The following is a 23,981-nucleotide window of genomic DNA, read 5'->3' as shown; positions in this document are numbered from 1 at the left end:
GAATTCTTTTGTCTGCAATTATATCAAAATTACCAGTGATTATATGGCCAAAATCTGAATTACAGAATTTAGAAGTATTGCAGTCTCAAGTTGTTGGAGTATTAGACTGAATATCTAAGTCAGAAACCACTTTATTGTAATTAAATATGATATTTCTAACAGGTTTCTTATATTTATAGCAAATAATTGGTATCTCGGAGTTTTTGAAGTATAAAGGAACTGAATTAGTGACACGTTTATCACGAAAAATACTTGGTAAATCGATGAAATCAATACCTTTATTAAGAAAGGTTACTTTTAGGAAATGCCTGTTGTGGTCAGAAGTGTTGTCGATATGAGGTCTTAAGACGTGCTGAGTATATATTTGAATAAGATAAGCTGCTGTATATAAAGGATCTGTTTGTCAAAGATGACAAACTATAACAACTTTTCACCAGCATCTGGTAAAAATAAAGCTAATATTGACAGTGAAAAATTCAGACTAAATATGTTATCCGTTCTACCAAATGCTGGGTTCCATAAAATGTTCCCAAAGCCACCCGTTTCAGAGGAAATTAAAGCCCAATGTTGCTTGCCAGAACCCATGTTGTGTTTTCAACCCAATGTTGACATTGAGAGTGATTTGTTTCAAGAACATATAATTGAATATGAGAAGACTTTGGTCTTTGACCCTATAAGGGTAGAAGAGTTGACTAGAGGTCAAAGGAACAATGATGCTTGGGAACTTGCTAGGAAAGGGCGCCTCACTGCATCAAACTTTGGAACAATAGTAAACTGTAATAAAGTGACTTCTGTTGTGAAATCAATAATGGGGTACTACAAGTTTGCCTCAACAGATGCATTGGAGTGGGGCAAAAAGAAGGAAAAGGTTGCACTGGCATTGTACACCAAAGAAATGAAAAAAATATACAGTAATGTCAGTGTAACAGAGTCTGGATTGTTGATCCATCCAAAGTACACATACATTGGTGCTAGTCCGGATGGTGTTGTTACATTAGGTGAGGAAACTGGCCTTGTGGAAATTAAGTGTCCTTTTAAGTTTAGACATTCCACACCAGAACAAGCTGCTGAAAATAAGACTTTCTTTTGTAAAAAAAATAGTGATGGGTCAGTTTCTTTGAAGCCAGAACATAAATATTACTCCCAAGTTCAAGGTCAAATGGCTTTGAAAGGATGCGAGTGGTGTGATTTTGTGGTATGGACCACAAAAGGTATGTCAATTGAAAGGATTTATTTTAACATTGACCTTTGGAACCTGTGAAGTTCTTTTATGATATTATTATTCCAGAAGTGTTCACAAGAAAAATAAAGAAAAGTATGTGAACACTTCTGGAATAATAATATCATGAAAGAACTTAACAAGGCATGAAAGTGTTGAATTCCAAAGGTCAATGTTAAAATAAATCCTTTCAATTGACATACCTTTTGTGGTCCATACCACAAAATCACACCACTCGCATCCTTTCAAAGCCATTTGAAAGAAGAAGGGACACCATTGGGAGTTATTCCAACTAAAACTTTCCAGGTCATATGTGACTTATAATTTGAATAAAGGAGCGTCTTTGCTTGATCGGATTCTGGTGTTTCAGACCTGAGTTCGGTGCAGTCCAAAATAATCCTTGTGTCCGGGTATCGAACCTTAAAGCATTCGGGCATATTTGATACAATTGCTCCCTTGCTTGGCCATGGCATGAGTTTTGGAACAAGTTCTTCAACAAGGAGTCGAATCCAAGTTCTACAGATGCTACTACACGTAGAAACAGAGATTTTAAACCGTTGTGATAAGTCTTCTTGCAAAAGTCCTAATCGTAGACGCATATACACCAGAAAAAATTCATCTACCAGCCGTAACTTTCTCATAGGACCTGGTTTCTTTGTTCCTTCTTTTTGGTATTTTTTCTCTAAACTGGAACCTTCACCTTTCCAATATGACATAGAGCAGGCAATTGGTTCAAGGGCATTGAAAACCATCATAAAAGCTGCTAATGAAGGGAAACCTGTGTAAAACATTACACTTTCATCACTTTGTAAGTCTTCAATTACTAAATCTGGTAGACCAGTTTGAATACATTTATCAGTCATAATTGGTTTTGGATGTGGAGTGCTTTTCTCACATCTGCACTCTACAGTATGTTCCGGTTTGGGGGGCTCTGGATCTGTCTGGCTGTATTTATCCATCAGGTTTATTGTAGGTGCATCAACATCACCTGAAAATTAATTAAATGTAGTTGAGTAAATCATTATGGATTTATATACATGAATATGGGAGGCAGTGTGTACAAGATACTCATGCTAAGACATACCTATCAAACATTTTCATATATATTAATTATCATTTAGGCTATATGTATGTTAAGATAACATATTAAATCATACCATTTTAAAAATTAATTATTATCCTCTTTTTTAAGTATTTGTAAGAGGGTTTTTAAAGAAGTTGGACAAGATCATTTAGTTTAAACATATTTATTTAGCTTGATTGTGAAGTAAGTTCTGACAACTTATTTAAATCACCCTCGAGTCTGCTTCCTGGAACCAACCAGTACTGGTGTTAGATGAGGAATCATGGTTGTGCCCCTTTGTGGGGTTCGAACCCAAGATCCTGAGGTTGCGAGGCAGACAACTTAACCATTAGGCTACCGCACCCACATGATCATTATAATGCATATCTATTATAATGCATGTCTAAGCTTTACAAAAAAAAACAATGTCAAACCTGCATAATCATGCATGTGGATTGATGTATTCAGACAGTGATTTTCATTCAGAACCAGATTTCCAGTACCATCCGGAATTAGCCCTTCAACGTCATCTGGCCCCTGTTCCTCCATCTGTTTTGTTTCCATTGGATCAGGTTGTTTTACAACAGGTGTACATATGGAATCATCATCTAGCTGTTAAAATATCAGATATATAATCATTTTCTAATTTTCTATCAAAATTTATAATAATCATGCTGACTTGGCTTATATTCCTTAACTTGGCTTAAGTTACATTGTACATAAATATTAAAAATTATTTTAATGAATCCATTAATGCATCTAAAAATAAACAACAAAAAACTAAAAAAAATCCATTCCATAATAACTGATAACATAGCATGAAAACATAAACAATCTTATAACACCTGTCAGCTGATGACCTACTTCAGAATGTGTAGTCTGGAATTTATTACGTCACGCACGCGCTTACATGTCTATATTTAGTGTATTGTAAATTGTAAACAATTATTTAAATCTGCTGTCCAAATAACACTTACTGTATAGGATTTGTAAATCTTTTGAGGAAATATGCTTGGTATCGGAATGTTTGGTGTTGGACCTAGAGATCCCACGAAATGTGCGCTACATAATCTTGCAGTCTTTAGCTTATTGTCCGTCCAAACAAAATTTTTTCGGTGATTTTTTACATTTTGCACCCAAATTTTTCTAATCTTTGAAACTGCGAAAAATCTGTGCATAGATATCTTCTTTCCATTTACTATTTTCCCAGAAAAATTAGAACATCCTTGTGCACAACAATATATTTTCCCCATTGTTTACATTTGGTTGCTGATGCTGAACTATCCGGAAATGGATAGCATCGTTTGCACATGCGCTCTGGTGCCACGGGAAGTAACTTTCGTAGACAAGAACGACAACTATTTACAAACAGCGAATTGGGCTATACCAAAGAGTTATATCATTTTGGACGAAACTGATAAATTGTTCGAGCGAAAATATTGACAAACTATATAGAAAGGTTTACAGCATGTTATATGAAATAAATACTATAAACAATGTTAAGTCTCAATGGATCGAAAATGTTAGAAATTTGTTGTGTTCTTCAGGTTTTTCAGGAGTATGGTACTGTCAGAGTTCCTTAAATGAGAAATGCCTGATTGGGTCAATTTGCCGAAAGTTTAAAGATATTTTTATACAGAAATGACGTCTGATATACAATTAACATCAAACACGAATATTTACAAAGGTATTAAAACTGAGTTTGGTAGAAGTGCTTATCGAGACGTAGCTTATCAATTATGCGTTTTTTACTAAAAATCATAGGCTACCTGTGGAAACAGGGTATACCTTCTTTTGAAAGAAAATGTTCTTTTTGTAATGATGATGTAGGTGACGAATTTCATTATTTGTTCACATGTCAAAAGTTTTTTGAGGAAGGAAAAAAGTATTTAAAACTGTATTTTTATGTTAATCCCAATTTTTTCAAATTAGAAGAATTGTTTAGTAGTAAAAATAAAATTTTACTGAATAACTTAGTATTTTTATCTAAATAATATCTAATGACTTGTAAGACTGGTATGCCTGGATTGCTCGTTTACTTGAAAAATATATCTATATGTCATACATATTTTGATTTGCAATGTTACATGTATGATTTGGACATGTTTGTCATTCTCTATTAACATAGCACTTGTTAATATGCCGCCATTATTCACTGTAATTATTACAAATTGAAGTTTATGGTGACATAAAGTTTTTTAAAGTGCATTCATTTTATATTGTTTTACGGAATTTAGTACGGCTCAAGACACAGACTTCTGTAGATATTTTTAGCCAATCAACAAACCATGTTTTATCACTTAGTCTGATTAACCAATCAAAATTAACAAGTCATTAGTCTCTGTTTACTTGGCGTGTGTGAAACGCTCGCAAAAAATTTCTTGACAATTTTGAAAAAAAAAACATCAGTTTTGGATAGATTCAAGGTTATCCATTTACGTTATTTGTTACTCATAAACTTTCCTGACATTCAGGACTAAATATTCTCGGGCGGCGACCTCGTTGTATAACTTTAAAATGGGCGCAAAAGTGGCATTTACTAGCACTGTGAATTAATTTTAATCTGATAATGTAATTCTCGTGAACGAGACTTCGTACGCGACTTCCGACGAGACTCAACATGGCGGCACCCAGTTCGCAGAAGATACAAATTTTCGGACACTCTTTCGAACGGCGTTTGAAACGATTTATTGTGGACTCAAAATCACACTATTTTCATCTTAATTTGGATGGGTCTCCCCTTATACAGTATTCATGATTCCCAGGTGCAACTGTGCAGACATTACGGGACTATTTAGATGAAGTTGGTGATTTCCAACCTTATATGTTACTTCTTGTTATCGGAACCAACGATATTTTTAACCCAAAGGAATCTCCGGAAAGTGTTACAACACACATTTGTGATTTAGTGGACACGTTACTCTTTGTTATTGGAGTTGAAAAAGAAATAGTGTTTCAGATCTTACATAGATTAGATTCCACGGGACAGTCTCGTTATAAAGGGTTTCTGTTCCCTAGATTGTAAAGCGAGAAACTTTGCTGCAGATGGTTGCCACCTATCCCATACAGGACAACTCCGGTTTACATGCAATATACGAGCAGCTATTGTCGCCGCCTGGAAGAAGTCCATTTGTTAAGATGCGTACACATTTCATATCATATAAAAGTTTATTTTATATGCCAGCTTATTACTAAAAATGCTTATTCGCATATCAATTATTGTAATAGAATTTTTTAAACCTTCAATGAGATTAAAAATAATTTGATTTGACAGCCTATACCACATACACATGGCTTAGATTTCGAAATATAACCATCTTGAACAATATTTATCGCATTAAATGTATTTGGTTATCATGGATTGATTTATAATTTATTGATTTATTTCAAGCCTGGTGATACCTTGAAATAAACTCATACAAATAGTATGGCATAGAGTTTTATAGTTTATACATCTGGCTTTGCTTTTTACTTCACAGATTGCTTAGTTGAATCGCAGAGCTGCTTAGCTGTATTTTTTTTTGCATGACTTAGTTTACACGCCTTGCTTTTTGTTCAATTTTAAGTGCAGTTACTTGGCATTGCTTAGTTTACACGCTCTGCCTTTTATGTGATTTCACAGACATTATACTGGGTGCAATGCTTAGTTAAAACGCTCTGTTGCTCTCTTGTCATTGCTTAGTTTACACGTTCTGCCTTTTATGTGATTTCGTAGACATTAAATTGGGTGCAGGGCTTAGTTAAAACGCTCTGCTGCTCTCACGTCTGTCTTTATATAGGCATGGCCTAGTTAACGCGCCTTGCCATGTGATCATCCATTTGCTTAGTTTACACGCTTTGTCATTTTCTTAATTATCTTCATTTATCGCCACTACTTTATCAAAAAGCTTTTCCACTGGTTTGTTGGTAATCAATGTTATAAATTCAGGTCACTTTGTTAGTGCTCTTCATTATCTCAATTGACAGATTATTTATATTACACATGGCTTGTTTGTACTGCAAACATCTAAGCCTTAAATACCTAACTGCGTATTTACCACACGGGCCAGCAGTCAAGCTTTTCTCTGATGAAAGGACTTTAACTTTCAGATAATATCAGTTTTAATGGTTATTTGTTTTTTTTCAGATGAAGCCAGGCAAAAGAACGGCAACAAAAGCGACTTGTTCATGCTGCCCGCCGCCTCCAGCAAAAAAACAGTGCAACCAAGTCAAAAACAAGAGCTAAGAACAATGTTAGTGCTACAATAACCATTTTTGGATGTAAGTGATTTCATGGTTGCTGGCCCTCGTCTTGGCAGGCTAAACATATTACCTTCAAAGAATTAGTTCCCTTAGTTTTGGCTGTTGAAATTTGGGGACCCTTTCTCCAAAGTCATTGAATTGTTCTTCATACTGATAATGAAGCCGTAGCCTATATCATAAACAAACAAACATGCAAAATCTCTGATATTATGGCTTTGGTGCCTCGGATTATACTTGCGCCTTCTACAAAAGCAAGCTACAAAAATGCTTTACAGCACTACATATTTTTTTCATAATACTTATTACCCAAATGCTTCTTTATTCCCAGTCTCAACGAAACAACTGGCTCGGTTTATCACTGTTTGCCAACATCGGGGTCTTAAACATTCTACAATAACCTCATACATGATGCCAGCACTATTAAGTTTTGAGAATTGAGTACCGCTCAAGCCGGTGCTAGAGGGCGTGAGGAATGTTGCACTCATTCATTATCCGTCATGTACAGACTCAATCAAACCGAGTCTGCAATTCTCTTGTAATTTTGTTGTGATTAATGCTTCCGATGGATCACTTTTTTTCCAGATATTTATACTTCACAACAGCAGGAGGTGTCAAGCGCTGTGTGGCAGCTGTAAAAAGTTGCCCCGTACTTCACTTCAGTGTTGTTATATTTTTCTGGTCCCTCGGGATCATTGATGCCAGCACTATTAAGTGTTGAGAATTGAGTACCGCTCAAGCCGGTGCTATGGTGCGTGAGGGATGTTGCACTCATTCATTATCCCTCATGTACAGACTCAATCAAACCGAGTCTGCAATTCTCTTGTAATTTTGTTGTGATTATTGCTTCCGAAGGATCACTTTGTTTCCAGATTTTCATACATGTCAGCAATAGGTTACGTACATAAGTTACATAATATGGTCAACACTTCAGATTCTTTTCTTGTTAAAAAGCTGTTAAATAGTTTGAGACGTCATTCACAAAATGATAAACGTCGTCCGTTTACTATACAGCAAATGCATTCAAGTTCTTAAATATATGGTCTGCGACCGTTACACGTATATATTAATGCGATCCATGTTTTTAGTGGCTTTTTATGGCATTTTTCGGGTGGGTGAAATAGCCTATTCGCCAAAAGGTTCATATTACATGGTGCTACGGGAGAATATATCTTTCGTATATAACCACTCCCAGACGCATACACATATTACATTGAAAAGTTACAAACATTCGGTTGGTAAAACGACTAGTGTCCCTGTTTCAAGTCAAAAGGATAGTAGGCTATGTCTAGTCATGTTAAGTTACTTAAGGAAAACATCTCACACGTCGGGTTTTCTCTTCATACACCAGTCTGGGTCACCAGTTACTGCTTCCTTCTTCCGCTCTATTTTAAAGTCTTGTGTAACTGCTTGTAATCTCGACCCTTTACTATTCACATCTCATTCATTTCGTATTGGTGGGCAACTGTTGCTCTTAACAACAATATGTCGATTCTAAATTTTCAAAAACTTGGCAGATGGAGGTCATCAGCTCACAAAAAGTACTTACGCCCTGCAACTTTACCTTTACATAAACACCAATAAAGATATTGTTAATGATTTGTCGGTTTTTTGGCAGCATATCTAGCTTTAATACACAAGTAAAAAATCCGACTGTTAAAGGCGGCGGATTTTAACATTTATCATTACATTTCATTGATCCACTATGTTACTTTGGGAAGTCTGTATATAATTAGCCCAAATAAATTTGACAGTTTAAGGCTGTTTATCTCTTCGGTGTGCCTGCAATGTTACATGTTTCTATATATATATGTATATAAATCTATTAACATACCGACGGTTTAAGGCCGCGGCCATTTGTTGTCAATTATATGTAGCTATCGTTACCTTTGCCTAGTCCATCTTTTTAAGATACATGTATTTTTCTGACGGTTTTAGACATGTTTCTATATATATGTATATATAACTGTAAACATACCGACGGTTTAAGGAAGCGGTCATGTGTTTTCAATTATATGTAGCTATCGTTACCTTAGCTTAGTCCATCTTTTTAAGATACATGTATTTTTCTGACGGTTTTAGGCCGAGGATCTTTTATTATGTTATAGTTTACAATTTACACAGTGTCATATTGCTATGTTGTTTACTTTGTATTCTAGTCTTTCAAATGTTCACATATTTTACACTGTCTCACATATACTTTCATGGTCTCGTTTTAATGTTTAATTTTTTGATAAGATATATAAATGCCCTATTTTCATTCAAATACTAGAGTTGTGTTTTCACTTCATCCATACAAGTGTGACCTTTTGTGACTTTCTCTTAATGGACAAAACATAAATAGAAGTTTATGGTGACATAAAGTTTTTTATGTCTTTGTGCATTCATTTTATATTGTTTTACGGAATTTAGTACGCTTAAGACACAGACTTTTGTAGAATTTTTTTAGCCAATCAACAAACCATGTTTCATCACGTGGTCTGATTAACCAATCACAATTAACAAGTCATTAGTCCTTGTTTACTTGGCGTGCGTGAAACGCTCGCAAAACATTTCCTAGCAATTTTGAAAAACCACCTCCTCCCAACGCCTCCTCCTCTAAAGTAATTGTCAAGTTTCATTTCAATTTATTAACTAATTTCCCTAATTCAGAAAACTTTTGCACGGGAAAAAGTTACCTTTCTAGCATGTAATTCTAACAAAGCTTTTTTTACTAACGGTATTGTTAAACATTATACTATGTGGACCTGTGGCGAAGTTTGTAGAGCACTCTCTTTTCTTTTAGACAATATTTATGTCAGGTTGGGTTATACTCTATTTTAACAGATCATAGGAATTCCTATGGGTACTAATTGTGTACCCCTGGTCGCCGATTTGTTTTTGTACTGCTATGAAAGAGACTTTATGTTGAGTCTCTCTGCAGATAAACAACAAGATGTTATAGTCGCATTTAATAATACTTCCAGATATCTTGATGATATTTTTAATTTAGATCATCCTTATTTTGATCAAATGGTGTCTGACATTTATCCACATGAACTACAACTTAATAAAACGAACTCTTGAAAATTTAGTACATCATTTTTGGATCTTCATATAGCTATCAACAACAATTCTATTCACACGAAAATCTATGATAAAAGCGATGACTTTGACTTTTGTATAGTTAATTATCCACATTTAGATGGAGACGTACCCCATGCAACATCTTACGGGGTTTATGTTTCTCAATTAATTAGATTCGCTAGAGCTTGTAGCAACGTAAAGGATTTCAACGAGTGGAATATTTTTATTACCAGCAAGCTATCATAAATTACGGAAATATTTTACTAAATTTTACAATCGTAACTTTGATTTAATTTCTAAATTCAATAGTGATTAAAAAACTCTTCTGCGACAAGGGATTAGCCAGCCTGGTTTTTATGGCGATGTGATTTACAAACTTCGTAAGATTTTGGGTCATGGTAATTTTTCTGCTGTTTTTACTAAAATCATTAAACGTTTTATTAAAAGAGGTTATGATCCTACTATTTTAAGACATACTGCATGTTTAGTGTTCAACCCTTTTACAGTTGGACACTACGCTTTCCTCATTTGATTACATCTGACGGACCAAGTGGGAGACTCTATGATAGATAGATCGTAAAGCCCTTTGGGACTGAATTGTCTTAATGTTCGTCTTCTGCCTTGCTTCGTCGGGCCCTTGTAGGTGATTTTCTTGTTGCTCTGTCTTCCTTTAGGGCATTGAGTACTTTTGTTATGGTCATTGGGTTTACTTTTATATGTTTCTACATGATCATTTTAGTGTTTACTTATTTAACCTTTTGTAACCATGACAACTGTTAGAATTTCACTTGGCGGGGATTCATTTTATTTACACTGTCTCGTTTATAGGAACATGGTGGGGCTAAGAGCGAGGTTTGGTGCACCATTAACCGGTTTAAACTCCCAAGCAGTCATTATTATGCTGCTGACCGTTCCAAGGCGGCGCCCCTCTGTGTTCCTCAGATGTATGTCTATGTTCTTTCTTACTGTTTTGGTGACACTTTTGCTTGTGTCCCTAATTGTTTTTTCGTCCACGGTAAGTCTCTTCCCCATTGCCTCTAGTTTTTATTTCATTGATTAACCCCCCCCCCCTTCCCCCGGTCTCCTGTCCCCTTCCCCTTTGTGGGCATATCATACTTTTCTTTGAATTCCTAATCAGGTACAAATTATTTATCATTTGATGATTGACCTGTCCGTGCCCTGTCTTGTTTTTGTTTGGGGTCCGCCTGGGCTCCTTGCCACTGGTTCTTGTTGCTTGGTCATATTGGGGTTGCGTTCATTGGACGCCGCCTTTCCTTGTTGATCTTGTTTATCATATTATATGAATTTGTAGTCAATAACTTACAGAGAACTTGGTAAAATATCTAGGAGATCCATTTAGGTGGTTTATCCGCCGAGATTCGATTAAAAAAACACGTAGTAAATCGGCATAAAACAAAAGAGATTTAAAATATATCTAAAAGATTCGAAAATGTTCTAGGCAATCTCCTTTTTAATGTTTTAACACCGTTATACTTACAGCTGTTGTGTAGAGATTAAACTTTCTAAATGGGCTAATCAAATTAATATGAGCAAAGTTGATAAAAGACTACCCAAATGCTACAGACAAAGTTTGGTGATCATTCATCAAGAAGATGTCTACTGGTTTTTCTTTTTTTAGCTCTAGAGATCCCACAAAGGGGCAAATCAAATTGATATAAGCAAACTTGCTAAAAGACTACCCAAGAATGCTACAGACAAAGTTTGGTGATCATTCATCAATTAGTTCTGTAGTAGAAGATGTTTGAAGGTTGTTTTTTTAACTCTGTTGACCTCTAAAAGGGATCAATTGAAATGACATGACCAAATTTAAGTGTGACTGTCACAAGGATGCTACAGACCAAATTTGAGGTAAATCTGCCCGGCAGTTTCAGTGAAGAAGACGATTGTTGACGCATGACGACGGACGCCGGAGTATCCTCCTTTGATACTGAACATTCGGTTCTGGTGAGCTAATAACAGTAAATCATAGAACACATTACACATTTTATTTGATGAATTAATCATAAAATTACAAAATTGTAACTAAATGTTAAACAAAATAGTATTCCTTCCTTTTTTGTCAAAATTAATTCAAATATTCATTCAATACAGGACAGCCTTTAATTTCACAAATCATCCTAATTTATTCAATGTGTATGTTATGAAGATCGAAAAGAGATGAGTAAATCTACTTGTGCAATTACTAGTTATACATAATAAATAATACTTTTATCTATGGTTCAACAACACATTTATAATAAAAGTTCTATGAAATTGAGTTACATGTCTTTAAAGCATGAAACAAAGGCATAACTTTTAATTTCATATCAGCAGATGTGCTAGGAATGTCCTTAACTTGCTCATGTTAATGGATTTGCAATTTGTCAAATCTGAAACATCCGTATTGTTGCCAGCAATGTAGACAATTTGTAATTTTAATCTTAATAGCTGGATGATTCAGCTCATTATTATTTTGCCTTACTGTTGGTTTTAAAATATTTTGACACTCTACTGATTAGATAAAGTTCATTCCGTCTTTTAAACTCTAAAAGTATCCATCTTTAAGAATTGTAAATAGTTTTTTAGTTGATTCAGGCTCATTTATGTTAGAATTGTATTCCTACAGAAGTTCAATTCAATCTTTTTAATCCTGCCCCTTTCAATTTCATGACCTGTACATTCACAGTCGGCACAGTTGAAGCGCCATAACGTTAGATATTTTAACTTTAGTTCCTTTATCATTGATGAAAGCAAACTCATTTCACTATGGGGCAGTCTACTGAACCCAATGTACATATATTTCACATGTCTAAACTTTGAAATTGTTTTACAGTCGACTGCATTAGAGAGGTTATTTGTAGACAATGAAATTACCGATTCGGGAATAACGCTATGCAGAAACGTCATTCCTGCTTTGCCATCAAAAATAACATCACAGAGATTGACGATCGGTGTATTTTCACAACCACATTCTGATAAACAATTGATAACAAGGCGCTGTAGTTGACTTGGTAGTGATTTATCGTGGTAGGCTCCATAACCTAACTTATGTCGATGCTTTGATATGGCTTTATCCTTATTGACTATTTCAGAGATTTTCTTTGTCAATGGTGTAATGGCACATGGCAACAAGCCGCATATCATTTTGAGCACGTTTTCTAGTGGTAATATACTTGCCACAGTTAAACATTTAGCAAAAAAGTTTCTTCAAAATATTTGCACTTTCACCATCATTGCCTGCATCTGTGATAGCATTTTCTTCCAAACAACAAGATGATACATAGAAAGCAGCAAAGAATTCTACGTAAGACATGTGTATAAAAGCTAACTCCGTTGATTCTTTAGTTGGATCATACGACTTTTCTTCAACTAGAATTCCTATTTCAATAAGAGCGTTAATGTCGACAGACGTAAGACCATTATCTAAAAGATACGATCGTCCAAAACTAGCACATGTAATATGTGAAGTAAAGGCATCAAAAGCAACAGAACCTACTGACAAGAGAAAGTTGCTTTCTTAACTTAAATCTGGGGGAATTCTGCAAGACGTCCAGGCAGTCTAACTTTCTTGGTTGATTTAATCTCATCCAGATCTTCATATTCATACTTGCATTCCGTCCATCCAAGCATTGCATTTAAAATCTGACAATAAGTATCGCATATGGATTTGTCAACATGTACTCCTTTGCAATATAACCACAACAGTTGCTGAAGAAGAAGTGGCGACTTCTCAACGTCCTTTATTTGATTTGCATTTGTTGCATCCATGAAGTCTTTATAAGATACATTTGCTTTTCTATTCTTGTGAAGATACACTCCAACAAATATTTTGATTGATTCTTTACTTATACCCTGTAATTCTAATTTTAAGTCAAACTCGGAAGTTTTGAGATTGATAATTCCTTTTGCTGACGGTCGAGACAGTATTATTGTAGAGGCTTCTTTAGCCTTGTCGCCATTTGGTATTCCATAACTGACATGTGGAGCAAGGAAACACTGCTTTGGGGGTTTCCATTCATCTAGACCATCAGCCAAAATAAGACAACGTCCAGATTCTTGCTCAAAAATACTATCGATCAAGTCTTTTCTTGGTGTAAGGTCTTTTGTTAACTCTTTTATCATTTCTACAGTGACGTCCGAACCGAAATATGACATTCTTCTTAATGGAATAAAAAACAGGAAATCAAATTTCCTCATCTGATCTTCATCATTAGTTAATGGGTCATACAAAGATTTATTAACCTCTTTACGAGCATTTGATGTATCAATAGAACAGCTGCTGACCGCTTTACACCAAGTTTCAATCATCATTTTACAGAAGGAGCTTTTCCCTGTTCCTACGTCACCCAATATATAAATTCTCCTATATGTGCGCTTGTCATTACAAAATAATTCTTGATAGTGATTAATGAATCTTTTTTCAGTATGGCTGGACATGTCTTTTCCCTTTTCTACTCGTGGCAAGCCATCACATTCCACGACTACCTGAGGTGTAACATAAATCTCTTGCACGTTGATATCATCATCCTGGAGTTTGAGAGGGGATACAGATACCTTTACGTAATAACGTTGATAAAGTTTAACCAGGTTCTGTTGGAGTTCTGTAAAATAAAGAGATATTTCTGAAATTTTTAGCCCCTTAATGGGTAAATCAAAAGCTCGCTCCACCAAACGCCTTTCTTAATTCAAGTTTTAGTATTGGGCTTGACCAACTATGTCTATAACCTACTTATATCAATGTCAACAGGCAAGGACAAGCCGATTCAGTAAATTAGATCAATCTTTATATGGTAAAGCTGTCTATGACTTACGTGACTTAGTGATATGAGTTATTGATATTAATATCATTTTTTACAATTTATATTAATGCAACAGTTTCCTTGACCTTAGATAAGCCATGTTTGGTCAATATCATGGATACCTTGATATCTGGCGTACTGACTTTTTTATTTCAAAGGGCTCATTAAGGATACCGGTATGTCTTATCTTGCCATCTAATTTCAGAACTGTATATCAAAGCATTCTTTGGTAATTGATCACACAAGCGTCCTGACTTTACAAAAGTACCAAAGCAATAGACCTCCTCAGTGGTGCCAATTTGCATATGCAAGTATTTCAACCGGTGCAAAGGGCGTGAGTTATGTAACTCGTACATCTTTAAATTTCATTTATGGACAAACTCAATCACACAAAGTCTGTAAATTTCAAAATGTTAAAAAAACTTATGTTTTCGATGCATTGAAGGAATTTTCCGCTTCCGTATTTATAATTCTGTCAGGCCACAAAAATTATTTCTTGTTATACGTGTTTGACGTGAATGTCTATATGAAGAATATAATACGTTTTTGTCTTTGGCTTTCTTTAGGGATTCTGTTTTTCTTAACTCTTTTCTATATGTACAATCCGTTTCTCATTTTTTTAAATCTCGGCCAGCTTGTTAAGTAACAATTAAAGCAACAAAACTCAGTGTTAGAATTAGAAATGGTTTCAAAGTAGTCGTCGGATACGGAATTAAAACATTTTATTATATTTAAGTAATCTTTAAGTTGATATTATATCTAAATACATAATATTTAATCATTTTTTTCTTTTATCTTTTATTTATTTATCTATTTATTTATTTATCTGTTTATTATTATTATTGTTTTTATTATTATTATGATTATTTTTATTATCATTATTATTATTATGTTATTATTATTATTATTATTTATTTTCATATATTTTTCACAATTACCTTCTTTAGCTTGAATATATTTCAGGTGTTGCGTTTGCTTACAACGTATGGCATCCATTTCTTCTTTTTTCCTTTCTAGATTCGACAGACGCTAAAAATATACCAGTACAATATTTATATCAATTTACAACTTTCACATACATTGTAATAATCATGTTATAAAACAATATGTATACTTAATTTCAATCTATATATTTGTACTATGCAGTTATATTATGACATGATTTGTAATATTGTTTGAAACAATGAATTTTATTTGTACCAAATTTTGAATGAAAACAAATCAAGGATATATATAGCCCTATAGCTGGAATTTAATCATAGTTTAAATAAATTTTTGTTCAAAAGATCTTAGCTTAGAGAACATAAACAGTATATAAATGATTGAATAGAATGAAAAAGAAGTTTGGGAAGATTCATTCGGAAACTAGTAGTTAGAACTGGCAACTAAGATCATGGAAATAGATTTTCCCCTAATATTATGCAAACGGGATTTTTAGTTTCTGGCACTACACTTGATTTTAATCTGTGAAAATGGGTCAAGTTGGTCATTCTAATACTGATGAAGGAGCCCCAATAATATCAACTCATCTGTGAAATTTCAATTTGATAGCTCCAATGTTTTTTTGTTTTGTTTTTTTTTATCCCCCGCCGAAAATTTTCGGCGGAGGATATAGAAATAGTCTCCGTCCGTCCGTCCGACCGTCCGTCCGTCCGTCCGTCCGTCCTTCCGTCCGACATTTTTGTCCGGAGCATATCTCTAAAAAGTATTTGAGTTATCAACTTGAAACTTCATAGGTGGATAGACCTCATTGAGGAGGAGTGCAGTGCACAAGAATGATAACTCTACCTTGCATGATTTTTGAGTTATTGCCCTTTGTTATTTTTCAAAATTGATTTTTGTCCAGAGCATAACTCCAAAAGCCTATGAGATATTAACATGAAACTTCATAGGTGCATAGATCTCACTCAGGAGGTGTGCAGTGCACAAGAATGATAACTCTACCTTTCATAATTTTTGAGATATTGCCCTTTGTTATTTTTCATACCTAATTTTTCACCTGAGTGGAGCATAACTCAAAAAGTGTTTGAGATATCAACATGAAATGTCATAGGTGGATAGATCTTATTGAGGAGGAATGTTGTGCGCAAGAATGATAACTCTTTCCTATACAATTTTTGAGTTATTGCCCTTTGTTTTTTTTCATGCTATTTTGTCCAGAGCTTATCTCAAAAAGTATTTGAGGTATCAACTTGAAACTTCAAAGGTGGATGGATCTCATTGAGGAGGAGTGCAGTGCTTAAGAATGATAACTCTACCCTGCATTATTTTTTAGTTATTGCCCTTTGTTATTTTTCAAAATTAATTTTTGTCCAGAGCATAAATCAAAAAGCCTTTGAGATATCAAAATGAAACTTCATAGGTGCATAGATCTCACTCAGGAGGTGTGCACTGCACAAGAATGATAACTCTACCTTTTATAATTTTTGAGTTATTGCCCTTTGTTATTTTTCATACTTAATTTTTCAATTCAATTTTTTTCTCAAAAAGTATTTGAGGTATCAACTTGAAACTTCATAGGTGGATAGATTTTACTGAGGAGGAATGCAGCACACAAGAATGATAACCTACTCTGCATTATTTTTCAGTTATTGCCCTTTGTTATTTTCAGCCATCAGTATTCACATAGGTTTCAAATCTGTAATCACTATAGCCATCAGTTTTCATTACCAAAAGACCTCTTAAAATGGAGTTATTCTGCTCTACTACATATACATTCTTCCAATGAGCAAACACATTCGGCGGGGGATGGCCATGTTGACATGGCTCTTGTTTTCATTATTTCCTGGACTATCAAAACCCTACGGCTAGATTGATGGATATTCTGAATACAGTATACTGCCCTTATTACTTTGTTTTGCTGGACGCATTTAATAAGAGAGGCTAATATAAAAGAAATAAGGCTTAAAATAACAGCAGGTGTCAAGTGCTGTGTGACAGCTGTAAAAAGTTGCCCCGTACTTCACTTCAGTGTTGTTATATTTTTCTGGTCCTACGGGATCATTGATGCCAGCACTATTAAGTGTTGAGAATTGAGTACCGCTCAAGCCGGTGCAAGGGGGCGTGAGGGGCGTCGCATTTATTCAGTATCCCTCATGTACAGACTTAATAAAACTGAGTCTGCAATTCTTATATAATTTTGTTGTGATTAGTGCTTCCGAGGGATCACTTTGTTTCCAGATTTTTTTAACACAATTACTTAAAAAAATAACTTAGTCGCTATGTTTCTCTGCCACAGTTTATGGGCCAGCAAGACTAACAGGCATATGCGTTACTGATTTTATCAACAATAACATTAAGGTGTTACAGCTGTTACTTTTAAAAAAAAACGAAATCAAAAATACCTCTTGCATCGATGCAACATTTGTTTCAAGTCTTTCGACCCTTTGCTTCAAAACTTTGCAGTAATTCCTCGAATCTTCCAAAACATTTGCTCTGACAGATTCCGTTATCTTTTCAATATTGTCTTTCAGCTCATCAGTATGCTGAATGATCGATGCTATTGAAGCTCTACATACTTCCGACTCGTTATGTGTGGTTATAATGAAACCCTTGTTCTTCAACTGTGTTAAATAGATATGCGTTTGTTTTTAGAACGTGTGTTTATTCTTAACTAATAGTTTTTCAAACTTATTATGATTTATACATATTTGGATTTCCAATTGGAAATAAAAAGAAAATTTCTCAAACACTTAAAAAAATTTTGAATATTGAAGTGTTTGATTTAGTATGTCTGATGTTATAAATTATACAACTAAATCGTTCAAAACCAGAATATATCACATCTGTACCAACAGGGTTTTGGCAAACTTCTCTATCATTTTACAGTATCCTTGACTGTTATAATTATAAGCAATTACCGAAAATATGATCGACATAATGTCTTCAATATCCGTAAAGCAACTATATCTTCTGGTGGTGTAGTTAATACTGACATTGACTATTGACTTACTGTTCTAAAAATCAATATCAACAAACAGGTAGTGACTAATAACATCATGAAATCAGAGAATTGAAGAATTATGATTTGACAAGTTATTCATGATGAGGGACGGCCACAGTGACCGTGACCGTGACCGTGACATTTTATTAACTAATACACTGACGGACTTTGAAAACGCATCAGCTGGTTTATTGCTTTTTAGCTCACCTGAGCATGCTCAGGGTGAGCTTTTAGGATCGATGATTGTCCGTCGTATGTCCGTCGTCCGTCCGTCCGTCGTCTGTTCACATTTCTCGGATGAAAAACTAGGTCACAAGAGCTAAATATAGAAAAACCTTGTTAACACTCTAGAGGTCACATTTTTGCCTCAATCATCATCAAACTTGGTCAGGATGTTTGTCTAGGTGATAGCTCAGATGAGTTTGAACATGGGTCATCTCGGATGAAAAAGTAGGTTACCGGAGCTAAAAATAGAAAAACCTTGTTAACACTCTAGCGGTCACATTTTTGCATCGATCATCATCAAACTTGGTCAGGATGCTTGTCTAGGCGATAGCTTGGATGAGTTCGAACATGGGTCATTTCAGATGAAAAAGTAGGTCACCGGAGCTAAAAATAGAAAAACCTTGTTAACACTCTAGCGGTCACATTTTTGCATCAATCATCATCAAACTTGGTCAAGATGCTTGTCTAGGTGATAGCTTGGATGAGTTCGAACATGGGTAATCCTGGATGAAAAAATAGGTCACCTGAGCTAAAAATAGAAAAACCTTGTTAACACTCTAGAGGTCACATTTTTGCCTCAATCATCATCAAACTTGGTCAGGATGCTTGTCTAGGTGATAGCTCGGATGAGTTCGAACATTGGTCATCTCGGATGAAAAAGTAGGTCACCGGAGCTAAAAATAGAAAAACTTTGTTAACACACTAGCGGTCACATTTTTGCCTCAATCATCATCAAACTTAGTCAGGATGCTTGTCTAGGTGAAAGCTTGGATGAGTTCGAACATGGGTCATCTCAGATGAAAAACTAGGTCACTGGAGCTAAAAATAGAAAAACCTTGTTAACACTTCAGCGGTCACATTTTTGCCTCAATCATCATCAAACTTGGTCAGGATGCTTATCTAGTTGATAGCTCAGATAAGTTCGAACATGGGTCATTTCGGATGAAAAACTAGATCACAAGAGCTAAAAATAGAAAAACCTTCTTAACACTCTAGCGGTTACAATTTTGTCTCAATCATCATCAAACTTGGTCAGAATGTTTGTCTAGTTGATAGCTTGGATGAGTTCGAACATTGGTCATCTCGGATGAAAAACTAGGTCACAGGAGCTAAAAATAGAAAAAATCTTGTTAACACTCTAGTGGCTACTGTTTTGATCCAAATATCCTGTAAATTGGTCTGAGAGTCTGTTTTGATGATTTCTAAGTCAAGTTCGAACATGGGTCATCTTGGATGAAAAACTAGGTCACACCGCCCAAATATGGAAAAACCTTGTTAACATTCTAGTGGTCACATTTTCGACTCAATTATCATCGAACTTGTTCAGGATGCTTGTCTAGGTTATTGCTCGGATGAGTTCGAAATCGCATTTGGAACTAGGTCACCGGAGCTAAAAATAGAAAAATCTTGTTAACACTCTAGTTGCTACTGTTTTGATCCAAGTATCTTGGAAATTGGTCTGAAAGTTTGTTTTTGATGATTTCTAGGTCAAGTTGGAATATGGGTCACCTGGGTAAAAAACTAGGTTTCACTACTCAAATATGGATAATCCTTGTTAACACTGTAGTGGTCACATTTTTGACTCACCTGTCAGGAGACTTGGTCAGAATGCTTGTCTAGGTAATTGTTTGGATGAGTTTGATGGGTCAGGTGAGCGATCTAGGGCCATCATGGCCCTCTTGTTTATAGGGAAGAGCATATATTCAATTTTTCTTTACTTACTTACTGAAGGACACATATGTTTAAAAAAAAATGTTACTGTCACTCTATTGTTGTAAAGGCAGCATATTAATGCATAACTGTTTCAAAACCCATCCATAATTAATTTATGAAAAACAACCATCTATTCATAACCATGACTTTTGACAAACAATTGTAACCTCGACCTTTGAGCCGGAAACCTAACATTAAAATGCAACATATTTACGCAAAAGTTATTTTGCTTTTTTGGGTTTTTTTGTTTGTTTTATGTTGTTGTTGTTTTTTTTTTTTTTTTTTTTTTTGGGGGGGGGGTTAAATTCCTCATTTAATGGCAAAATTTGACCTGACATAAACATCATTTCATTTTAAAGACAAAATTTCTTTTCCTAAATGAATGCAAATGTTATATTAGTAATTCTTGAAAAAATTGCATACAAAGCCAGGAACAAAATCTTCGGCAAGTTTTGTGAAATATCAAGGTCGATACGAAGTTACCACTCAACATGTTGTCGCAAAGCCAAGTCCGGAACAAGTACAACTCTTCGCAGTTAACACACCAACCAACGATTTAATGTCGAAAATAATTTCAAAAATAAAAGGTTTCTTCTTCTATTTCTTTAAAACACCATACATAAAAGGTCAGGCTAATTAAATCCCTAAAATGTAGTTCTAATTATTACAAGTTATCCGACCCTCTGCTCATTTTCTCAAAAATATCGACAACCTTGAACTTTATCACTTTGATTGAATAAATTCAATATGGAGGGACACTCTGATTCTCTCTGAGTCCTCATATATTTACAGAGTAGCAATATAAAAGTTCCAAGAATAGCTGTGTATTGATGTGCGAAAATTCGAAAAATCAGCGGATCTAGTAATAATTGAAGAAAATGAAATAGGAATTGCATACACGAATAATTCATTTTATACATTATCAAATACTACAATTCTGCTCCATAGGATGTAATTATTTGAAGTGAATTCACAAAAGGATTAACCTATTTGAAAAACGGAGATAGCTGTTAGAAATGAATAATTTATGTAAGGTCTGTTGTTAGTAAAATTATTTAAACAATAAACACATATTTAAGTGGTAATAAGTACTTTATGTGAAGTCAAATAACCTAATTATTTCCTAAAAACGGTGGGCAATTCATCAATCAGCATACAAATTGCTGATAAACAAGATAGGATGTACCTCTTTCAAGTTAGAAACAGCTTCTTTAACCTCGTCTAATGATGTCAGTTCCTTGTCGTCTCGAAGAATGTCAAGAACGTTATCTATGCATGTGTTTAATTCGGTGTCATCAATCTCCATATTTGGCGAATGGAATATATCATTTCGTATTTGCAAAGCCTGAAAAATAAGTATACATGTATTACAGTGAAAAACACTTCTCAAAAAATAATGAAGATCTAGCATAGTCAACAGGAGAAGTTTATTCTTGTTCCATATCAAATCTAAAATTATTACGTGTTGAATATGTCACATATTTTACCAATGGTGATAATTTTTAAAATTGCACAATAAATGTAATAGTTGCAGTGAACTTCCATGCCAAAACGAGCACATTTAGTAATTCTTAGATATTTGACACACAAAGAAAATAAAGATATAATTTTTTGTGTTTTCTTATCAGTTATCATGTCTAAAATTAAATAATGTGTATTTTCAATTTCAAACTGATTATGTTATTAACATAAATACCTTTTTCAATCTATCTGTTGATGTAACGCTGCATGAAAAGTGAGTGTGAAAACTAAAGTTGTTGATGAAGATATGTAATAACCCTGATAAGTCAACATCAGCTATGCCAGTTTTTGATAAATATCCCGGTGCTTGTATAAAGCATTTGGCTATTTCCCAAGGTGAAACAACCCATTTTTGTATATCTGTATTTCTCCAGTTGGGTTGAGGCGGTGTCGATGCGTGGTTGTTTAATACTTCTTCCAAAACAATATCGCATATTTTATTCGGACATGGTTTTGCTTTTGAATTCATACAACTGCAATGGGTTTGAACCAATGGGCAAGAAGGCCTGCCGCTGGATTGATCTTTAATGCATCTGTGTATTGGTCGTAATGTTTTGATACAACACTGGTTGCACGGGAGACCAGTTGTATGTCCTGCGACACTTAGAATTCTCTGATGTTCCTGTTTAACAATTTTATCTGCAAACCCTTTTATACCTTCTCTAAAATATTTCAAAGCTAATCCTCCTTTCACCCAATTTCTATACTTTGTTTTCTCTATTTCACTTTGATGACTCATTGTTTTATGACGTTTTAATCTTTATCTGACAGTTAATTTCGTTTCCCCTTCTCTTTCACTTTAATGAATAAAAACAAAAATAACATTTTTCTTCTCATCATGTAAAATTCAAGGTAGAATCAATCACAATTGAAACTGATCTAAGTCTAAAATCTGTTAAAATAACAAAGAAAAGAAAGTCAAAATAGCTCTTAAACTTAAAACAAACTTAAGGTGGGCACTATAGGGAACTGTAAAATTGACAACATAGGACAGTTATATGTCTTCAAGGTCACCTGTATGCAAACTTTAAATAAAATTTACCGTGTGGTTTATGAGTTATATGGATATATTTCTGAACTAAGACTTTGCCATTAGAAGGGCTTATTTTCAGAAATGAGGAAACTCTAAATAATCTATAATATCATCATTATAAAAAATGTTTTCCTATTGCTCATTGTTAAAAAACAAATAATAACATTCAGGTTACAAATTGCATGAACAAAATGTTTGTTTCTAAACAAGATGTTTAATGATAATTCAGACTATTGCTAGCAGACGCATGCTTATTGACACCTCAATTTCAATAAAGTTGACAAGTGACTCTTGCCTGTTGGAGGTAATACATTACCCATTATATGCATTGTATACACCGGTCTCTCAAATCAGTAAGACCGGTGTACACAATGCCATTATATGTTTTTAAAACACTCAAAAGAAACTATGTAAAAGAATTTCACAACATGTGAATGTTAATATGTTATATATACGTAAATTGTGTTGAATGTTTCATTATTGATACCTGATATCAAATAACTTCCCGATCGTGAGGACCTGCCATGTTTGGACGTTAAACCGAATAAAATGGACCAAGTCTTCCGGGTATTCCTACATTCGGAACAGCCTCGGCTATTGTCCTTATCCGAAGACTGACGGGCCGAGTAGTTCCTAATAGACTGGTGTCGCAGTCCACTCTAACGATATGGGAAAGGTGTTGCTAAGAGGTTCTGGGCTTGAGGGTTGCTATAAAAATACAGAAATACGCTCTAAGAAAATATTTATTATGAATGAATACGACGTCTGGCTCGCGCCATGAAAATTTTCAGCAGGAGTGCAAATACAAAATAATGACAAATAACACAAAGTCATGAATGGCAAAATGTAGAATTACAAGTATGGGATCAATACAGACATTCATATTTACCTATAAAAATACAGAAATACGCTCTCAGAAAATATTTATTATGAATGAATACGAAGTCTGGCTCGCGCCATGAAAATCTTTAGTAGGAGTGCGCATGCGTGAAGGTACTAAGTGCGGAAATAGAATATTTAAGATTGAGGCCCGTACCAATGGTTAGTACATACTTGTTAATAAATGAGTGAATGAAGAAATGAATAAATGAATGAGTAAATGAATAAAAGGATGAATGGATGGAATATAGGAAAATGGCACAAATTTGGACTTCACAAGA

At 34.6% G+C, this 23,981-nt stretch overlaps 3 protein-coding genes across 3 annotated transcripts; 1 reads left to right on the top strand and 2 right to left on the bottom strand.

Annotated features, from left to right (window-relative positions):
- The first annotated feature begins 409 nt into the window (after nucleotides 1-409).
- LOC132713526 (uncharacterized) lies at nucleotides 410-1,261 on the top strand. The gene has a single exon (XM_060696167.1). It carries the CDS (start codon nucleotides 410-412, stop codon nucleotides 1,259-1,261), a length of 852 nt encoding a protein of 283 aa, XP_060552150.1.
- A 257-nt stretch (nucleotides 1,262-1,518) lies between these two features.
- On the bottom strand, nucleotides 1,519-3,567 carry LOC132713527 (uncharacterized; the record flags this gene model as incomplete). Its single annotated transcript, XM_060696169.1, is given in 3 exon segments — nucleotides 1,519-2,207; nucleotides 2,717-2,894; nucleotides 3,260-3,567. Coding segments are annotated over 3 exon segments (1,143 nt in total), but the record flags the coding sequence as incomplete, so codon positions are not given.
- A 9,542-nt stretch (nucleotides 3,568-13,109) lies between these two features.
- Nucleotides 13,110-23,525, bottom strand: LOC132713525 (uncharacterized). The gene is made up of 6 exons (XM_060696166.1): nucleotides 23,309-23,525; nucleotides 21,964-22,585; nucleotides 21,454-21,612; nucleotides 17,731-17,949; nucleotides 15,325-15,415; nucleotides 13,110-14,188 (listed from the first exon to the last, which is right to left on the bottom strand). The coding sequence occupies exons 2-6, from the start codon at nucleotides 22,525-22,527 to the stop codon at nucleotides 13,110-13,112; spliced, it is 2,112 nt and encodes a 703-aa protein (XP_060552149.1). The 5' UTR covers nucleotides 22,528-22,585; nucleotides 23,309-23,525.
- Nucleotides 23,526-23,981: the final 456 nt, after the last annotated feature.

This window comes from Ruditapes philippinarum, unplaced genomic scaffold (assembly GCF_026571515.1).
Source record: "Ruditapes philippinarum isolate M1 unplaced genomic scaffold, ASM2657151v2 ctg4188_1_1_1_1, whole genome shotgun sequence".
NCBI lineage: Eukaryota > Metazoa > Mollusca > Bivalvia > Venerida > Veneridae > Ruditapes > Ruditapes philippinarum.
Note: the sequence above shows the minus strand (reverse complement) of the source record. Positions and strands in the feature narration are given on the sequence as shown.